Raw genomic sequence first — 7,930 nt, forward strand, 5'->3', positions numbered from 1 at the left:
TATTTTAAAATACATTTTATAGAAAATAGAAGAGCATTATGTTGAACATAAATCTTAATTATTTCATTTTCTTTTTCATTTTTCCATTATTTTCCCCAAGCTATGTGTCAATGAAACTTAATCTGACAAAGAACTGACCAGCTGATTTAATGTCAACTATCCAAAGGAAACTGCACTCTTTCTAGATAATATCAGAATAGAATTGGTAGAGAGTACTTAGATATCAGCCAGGCCTTACATGATCTTTGCTGTTAGACATTTATTCTATTCTAGTTTAGATTTAGATGATTACATTTAACAAAAAGATTGGATCATTTGCCATTGGAGAAGTTAAAAAATTAACCGCATAGTTCTGAAATGTCAATTGAGGATGACTAGGTGTGCTGCTAAGTCAATTCATAAAATATCTCTTCCTAATTAAATAGTAATTGTGGACCTTGAAGAAAAAAATTAGGAAATGAGTCACGAATGCCAGTGGATTTGATTGATATGACAAGGCTCTTCAGCCACAATTTGCTATTTATCCATTTCAGTATTTTGAAAGTCAATATTAAATAAATATTTCTCAAGAATGTATACAGGATTCATTCTGCTCTTACCTTTAATTTCTTTTTTAAGACCAATCCTCTTTTCTCCAAATCTCTTTGGTTTGTTTTGATATGTCTCTGCAGCTCTCATTAATAAAAACTTTCAGAGTATATTTACTTTTTTTTTAAATTCTGATTTTCCCATAAAACAAACCCAGTTAAGTAGGGTTAAACAATGGATATAATTTCCATCTTGTAGACAAGAGGGTTTCTTTTACCCTTGTAATAACACTGAGAAGATATATTTAAAACTGTGGTACAGTGTTCAAAGTGTAGGAGCTTGGGAGACAAAAAACACTTGGTGAATGGGGGGGGATATAGGCCTTCACTCTCAACTGTCAAGGTAAATTGAGTTGCTGTTATGTCATTTTTGTCATAAAAATCTTAGGCAAACATGCATACGTGAAAGCTATCATGTACTTCAAACGTACCAAAAGAAGCCTATTTTGTTTATCTTCAATATATTTCTCAATTTCTACTACTTTTACAGGATCTCTCTCCTCGTTTAAGGATGTCATATTTGTAGAAAGAAAACACTAGCACACATGTCTGTCTTTCCTCTAATGGACTCCCCTTTCTTTTAACGAATATATCCTAGACTCTTAGATAACAACCACATATGGGAAGAAGGAGGTGTTATTTATTGAAGAGAACTTTAAGCCCAGATCAGCAAGCCTGGTTTGCTACATCTTCAAGCCATTTAATTCATTTTCTCCACTCTGGAAAAAGTAACTAGCAGAAAGTTCTCCAGCTGGCTGACAATGCTTGGTCAAACCGGTGTTGGAGTAGGACTGTGATGTGGTTACTATCCGTGGTGCTGAAACCAGGACCTAGCGTACTGTGATTAGGGGCTGGCTATTTGAAAAGACTTTTCAAGAAAATTGAGTCTTAGAAGGTAAAACAGAAGAAGGGACTTTCAACCTCCAAAATTTAAGAATAAAATTAAACCATCAGTATCACTATATCTGGATTCACAATTCTTTCTTTTAAGTTCCTACAACTTTGAAATATTTCCGTAAGCATCTATATACTAGATCTCATTGTTTCTAAATGGACACATAGATTTTGTCTCTTCTGGTTTCTTTAAGTTGAAGAAAAGTAAGTCCCTTCACTTATTATCCATTAACTGTCACGGTTCTTTTTGTTACATCTGAAAACCACAATGTTCTTTAACAACATTTAATCCCAACTTGAGCCACTGTAACAATTTTCATGGACTCCTGGGACATTTCCTAAACTCATCCGCAAAATAAGAAACACCTCAAAGCAGTTCCATATTAGGTCACCGCTCAGGGCAGCAGAATTTCCCCTAAAGGATCACCTGGTTCCTTCCTCTTTTTGGACCTATAGATTAGTAAGGTGCTCTTCTCATCATTAATAATGTAAATGTCTAAACAAGAGCTTTCCTGGGAAAAAAAACTTTGGAAACCTAATATGTTGCTTAAAATGGATCAGGAGGTACCTTTAAACTAGGATCAAAAAAGGAGAAAAGTCTGTATATCAAAGGGCAGAATTTCTTTGTGCCAGACCACCATTAGACTTTCACCAACTCTGGTGTTTGAGTGAGTGATAGGAAGGGGGCAAAAATCAACTCCTTCTAACCACCCAGGATTTCTTCCTCAACCCACTCTGCCTATTGCAGAATGTAAGTTTTTGTAAAGGTCATGGAAATGAAGGGAGAGAGAGATGTACTTTTGCTTCATAACTCAGTAACCTAGGTGCTTCCTGCTCTGGTTGGGGCATTGCTCTCCAGGAGCAGTCACTGAACTGAGAAGTATGGTGGGCAAGCCCTTAGGCCTCAACCGGGGTATCCTACTCCCACAAACAGGCCTGGACTCTTGCCACACCCAGGCTCCCAGTGCTGGCTGAAAACTAAACTGAGTTCCTTTCTTCCTTCTTCCCAGGTAGTACCTCTGCTCATAAAGATTCTCTTTGCAGAATTATTGCAGATCTGGAGAAAAGACTCCAAGGGAGATATTGGAGCCAAATATCACAACCTCATCTAGACAGAGAAGCAATGCACCCTGTGAGATGAGCTCTGGCTATTAGAAGACAATTATAAACGCTGTTCTTTTATACCTTCCTAGAGAAACACCCCCCTTTTAAATCCAAATCAGACTATAACAACCACTCTAAAATAAACCATTAAAATGTTTCTGCTTTAAAAAACTATCAAAATAATTTCCATGTAAATGATTGAAAACAACATCACATTTTAAAAGCCATTTAATTTTAATAGTATATTTTAATGAAAAAAGCAGCATACTTTGCCAATAAAACATTAAAATCATCTTTTCAATGAAAGACAATCAAACAACACCAAAAATAACTTAATACATTACCATAGTAAATAAACCATCTATTAACAAACAAAACAAAACAAAAACAAGAAACCAGGTCATATACAGAACTCAAGACTTCAGAGAGCCTCAAATGGAACAGCAATACAGCAAAATTTGTAAGAATATATCTATATGTGCATCATTTTGAATGGGATATTTACAATAGATAAGGTACCAATCACCATGTACCTAATTATTTTTTGTTCCAAAAGAATTCTACCAAACAATGTGAATTTACAAGCAGTGCACTGTCTTTCTTATAGTTTAAATTAGTTTTTCTACAAACAAACCTCCAAAAGGAAAAACCGAAGGATTCTTGTAAATGTTAAAATGTAGTCAACAAAGCAATTGAAAACAAGAAGATTGAGATACCTTGGTGAAATCGTAGAATTTGGAAGGGCAAACACCAAGTGAACAAATGCACCTAAAGCTAGAAAATGATGCATCATAGTCATGCTTCCAACTGCTTCACTTCTTCTCTTCCATTAGAGGTGTGTGTGTGTGTGTGTGTGTGTAAGGGTGAGTGAGAGCGCGCGTGTGTAGTGGGGACAATGTGGGAATCCCCATTAAATATGTAACGAAGTAAACAATACTTTGGACAGTGAATCAAGTCTACACGATTAAGACATCCATTACTGAGTGTCGACTCACAAACCAGAACACTACCAGAAAAACAAAGGAAAAACAATCTTCATTCAAAGTGAGAATATACAAATGGGCCAAAAGGAACACAGTATAAGAGGAAAGCCATAAAAATTCAGTAAACTCATCAAACATAAAATTGTTTAACTCCACGAGCCATACGTTTCCCCCATTTTTAGACTAAATAAGTTTAATTAATTAGAATGTGCACAAATTAAGTTGCTAGAGAGATAAATTAATAATTTACAGAGGGTTGTTCGGCAATAATCTAATAATAGCTTTCAAGATCAGTGAACACAGCAGGCGCAACTCCTTTCTTAAGCATTAACACTTTAGAGAAGGAAGAAGGGGGTAAGAACCACAATAAAAATATATATATAATATACAGTGTAAATGCAGAAAATCTGCCATCTTTTTTAAAATTCAAAATACTTTAGAGATGTCTCTATCACATTAAGCATCAACTCTAGTTTAAAGTTTCAGTCCTGAATCGATTTCTATTTCTGAAAAATAGCTGCAAAGTGTACTTTTAAACTTGAACAAGGGTGATGTCTTTAGGAATAAAAACAAATCTTACTTGATCATTTTGGGGCCTTTTTAAAACGCTGTCTCGTCTGCCTTCCTGCAAACAGCCAGCTCCAGACTTCCTGTGAAGAAGCCGAGGTGCCTTTTCCGGATGGGGTGGGGTTAAAAGGAATAACTTTGCTACAACTTGACAAATCCCTTGTTTTGTTTTGTTTTGTTTTGTTTTGTTTTGTTTTGTTTTTCCTTGAGAAATCGTTTCACATTCTCACTGGGTTTGGGCTCATTTGCTCGCTCCTTTGCTCGCTCTCCAATCCTCGCTTTCTCCGGATTCACATTTACTGGAATTGTTTCTGGTAGCCAAAAGTGGAAAGAAAAGAGGCAGGAGAGAGAGAGGGAGGGAAAAGAGGGGACGAGGAGGGGATGTCCCTGGAGAGGCCAAGGGTCTCCTAAATGCCCGCAGAATATTTCATTCTTTTCTGTTTCTGCCTCTGGTTGCAGAACCAGACGCGCACCACGTTTTTCTTAAGGTCCAGCTTCTCCGCGATGGCGGCGATCTTCTCGGAGGAGGGCCGCGGCTGGATGGCGAAGTAGGCTTCAAGAGAACGTTTCTCTGGGGCAGCGATAGACGTGCGCTTGCGCTTCTTCTCCGCGCCGTTGAAGAGCTCCGGCTTGGTGAGCTTCTCTCGGTGGGACTTCTCGGCCTCTTCGAGCCACGCTTGCAGGATGGGTTTGAGCGCGATCATATTGTTGTGCGACAACGTAAGGGATTCGAACCTGCAGATGGTGCTCTGGCTAAGCGAGCCCACACCAGGGATCTTGAGGTTGGCCAGTGCGGAGCCCACATCGGCCTGGGTCACCCCCAGCTTGATGCGTCGCTGCTTGAACCGCTCGGCGAATGCCTCCAGGTCCCGGGGGTCGGCGTCCACGTCGCTCATGCAGCCCATGTGTGAGGGCAGCCCATGCGCGTGGGCCATGCTGAGCGCTGCTTGGTGCATGGGGTTCATGGTAGCCATGTGCGGTGCATGAGTTGGCGTGGACACTACGGCGCCGTCGGGGCCAGCCATGGCACCCAGGGCCAGACCGGGACTCAGGTGCTCCAGCAGCTCGCCCTCCAGCGCCTGATGCGGCTGATGGTGGTGGTGGTGATGATGGTGGTGGTGGTGATGCGTGCCCGCCAGTGCGGACGGGTGCGAGATGGGCACCGACGAAGAAGAGGCAGCCGAAGTGCACGGGATGGTGTTCATGGTGTGGTAGGTAGCGTCCGGCTTGAAGGGGCTGTGGTGGGGCGGGTGGTGATGGTGGCTCTTGCTCTGGGAGACGATGTCCACGGCCGCCAGAGCTTCGGCGCGGGCCAGCAGACTCTCATCCAGCCCGCCGAATATATTGCTCTGCAATTGCAAGTAAAAGGCACACATTACGCTCAGCAGGGAATTGTGCGCACTCTCCCCGGAAGCCCCGGCACAGCGCTCGACAACGCCGCCGCGCCTACAACATTCCCAGAACGTTAAAATAATAATAATAATAATAATAATAATAATAATAATAATCCTGAATGTAGCAGGTGAGGCGGAGAGGAGGGTAGCCACTGAGAGAAACCGTGAGTGCACGAGGAGGAGGAAAGTGAGCCTGCAAACACAACACAACACAACACGCGCACAGGCAACATCCCAGGTCATAAAAATTAATATGAAAGAAAAGGCCCGCTGAATACATAAGAGAGAGAGGGGGGAAATTGGTTGGAGGTGTGGGGTGATTTGCTGTGCAGACATGAAAAAAACATCAAGCAGATAAAGGGGGCTGTCAAAATGTGCCTTTAAGCGGTGATTATGCAGAAATACGCACCGGTGGGGTTGGAAGACACGCTCTCCGCATCGCCTCGGAGCCCCCGCCGCTGCTGCCGCTGCTGCCACTGCTACTGGAGCTGCTGCTACGGCCTCCACCGCCCCCGCCACTGCCACCACCGCCGCCAGCATTGCTCGAACTGCTAGGGGAGCTAGCGGAGGGCGCCGCGGGCGCGGAGGACCCGGGCGAGGCGCTGTGCAGTGCCGAGTACTTGGGCTCCACGTGCAGGCTGCCGCCGTGCGGCATGCTGAACGCCTGCTTGCTGTTCAGGGACATCATCATCATCTTCCCGGTCCGCCCGGGCGCTCGTCCGTAGCGCACGCACTGACCCCGTCTGCCGGGACCCTCTTGAGAAGTGCTGGGCGAGCGCAGGAGCAGCGAAGGGCAGTGCAAAGTTGCGCTCTCCCGCCGCCGCTCCCAGCTCTGCGCGCCTTGCCCGGACTACGAGCTCCTCCTCTGGCTCCGCTGTCAGTCTTAGGGGTTTCTGGGCTCCGCTTGGAGCTGGCTGCAGACCTGGGAGCCCGAAACTGCCCCCGCGCCTCGCGGCCGCCGAGTTATACTCCCCTCTCCCCGCGCCTGCCCCCTACCCCCCGCCCTCTCTCCCTCCCTCCCGCGCGCCTCCGCCCTCCCTGCCAGGAAGCGCGGTTTCTCCAGCTCGGATTCTAGCGTCGCCCCTTCTCTCTTTGCTCCCTACAGAGTAGGGTCCGAGGAGCTCTCTCGACCCCCGCCTCCCGCTCCCCCGCCGCGCCCTCCACCTCCCTTTCCGGCCCCCGCCCGCACGTTTTTGCCACCGCCCCTTCCCGGCGCCCCGCAGCTCTCACTTACTTTGGATCTCAACCCCACCCCACTGGCCAGGTCTGTGTTCCAGTCTCCAGGCAGTTCTAAGAGCCGGCCTCCAGCCCCTCCTGCTTTTTCCGCTTAGTCTCCACCAAGCCGGGAAAAGAAAGTCCTAAATAAAGTTGCGGGCCAAGCCAGCCTTGGGTAGGTTTTTTCCCCCCAGACTACTAGGAACGCCTCTTACCTGGCAGTTTCTCCCCTCTATGTCCTGCTTACCGCTAAGTTCCAGGCCTCAGCCCCCACTCGGCCCGCCCCTCCCCGCAGCTCAGGTGACCCCGGCCTCTGACTCCTGGCGGAAGGAGAAGAAGCGGGCGCGGGGAAACCAGCTCCTCCGCGCTGGTCAACCAGCTCCTCCGCGCTGGTCTGCGCTTCCGCTTGGTGCACGCGGCAGTTGGCGCTTAGCGTTGCGCCCCCTCGGCCCGGCGGGTGCCTGGTGCCGAAGAGACATGGGGTCGACCGGGCTGCAGGGCTTTCTCTCACTCGGTTTCTCGCAGCTCTCAGCGGATTGGACGGCGGTGGAGCCAGCTCCGGTCGCCTTTGCGCATGCGACTCCTCCCCCCCCCCCCCCCGCGCAACCCTGTCTACTGCCCCCCCCCAACGGACACACACACACACACACACACACACCTCCTCCCTCTTTTCTCTTCCTCCCGATCTTCCTCCTTTTCCTCTCTGTATCCCAGTTCAGTGTGAGTTGGGTCTTGGGTGGATCCACTGGCAAATCCTGCCACTGGATTTATTATTCTTCATTAGCCACAATCAAAAGAGGAAGGGGCAACTGATGGAGGGAGCGGCAGGGCCAGAGATCACAGAGCGCATGTGCTGCTTAACCCCCCCTCTCCGCCCCAGCACACACACACACACACGCGCGCGCGCGCGCGCGTGCCCTTAGGGGTTGGCACAAGCCCCACTTGTCTTCATTTCCACAACCACTGGGCGCAGAGAACCTATTTTTAGCCAACACTTTGCTCGCAGTTTTGTCCCAGTGCAGACCACTTTTCTTAGAAGTGGACACACACTTAGTTCCAATCGTAAAAATAGGAGACAGTCTTACACACACACACACACACACACCCCGCCTTCCTCTCCTCCCGCTTCGATCTTCTACTTCCCTCGACGTTAGGGGCGGCTGTCACCTCCCCAGAGCGCAGAAGG

At 46.8% G+C, this 7,930-nt stretch overlaps 1 protein-coding gene across 1 annotated transcript; it reads right to left on the minus strand.

Annotated features, from left to right (window-relative positions):
- Nucleotides 1-4,542: 4,542 nt before the first annotated feature.
- Nucleotides 4,543-6,223, minus strand: POU4F2 (POU class 4 homeobox 2). The gene is made up of 2 exons (XM_030311896.1): nucleotides 5,939-6,223; nucleotides 4,543-5,484 (listed from the first exon to the last, which is right to left on the minus strand). Exons 1-2 carry the CDS (start codon nucleotides 6,221-6,223, stop codon nucleotides 4,543-4,545), a joined length of 1,227 nt encoding a protein of 408 aa, XP_030167756.1.
- Between the last annotated feature and the right edge of the window lie 1,707 nt (nucleotides 6,224-7,930).

Source organism: Lynx canadensis, chromosome B1, assembly GCF_007474595.2.
Source record: "Lynx canadensis isolate LIC74 chromosome B1, mLynCan4.pri.v2, whole genome shotgun sequence".
NCBI classification, from domain to species: Eukaryota; Metazoa; Chordata; class Mammalia; order Carnivora; family Felidae; genus Lynx; species Lynx canadensis.

Coding starts and splice junctions, on each gene's coding strand:
- POU4F2 (XM_030311896.1), bottom strand. CDS start 6,223: ATGATGATGATGTCCCTGAACAGCAAGCAGGCGTTCAGCATGCCGCAC. Junction 5,485..5,938: donor CGTGTCTTCCAACCCCACCG/GTGCGTATTTCT, acceptor TTGCAATTGCAG/AGCAATATATTCGGCGGGCT.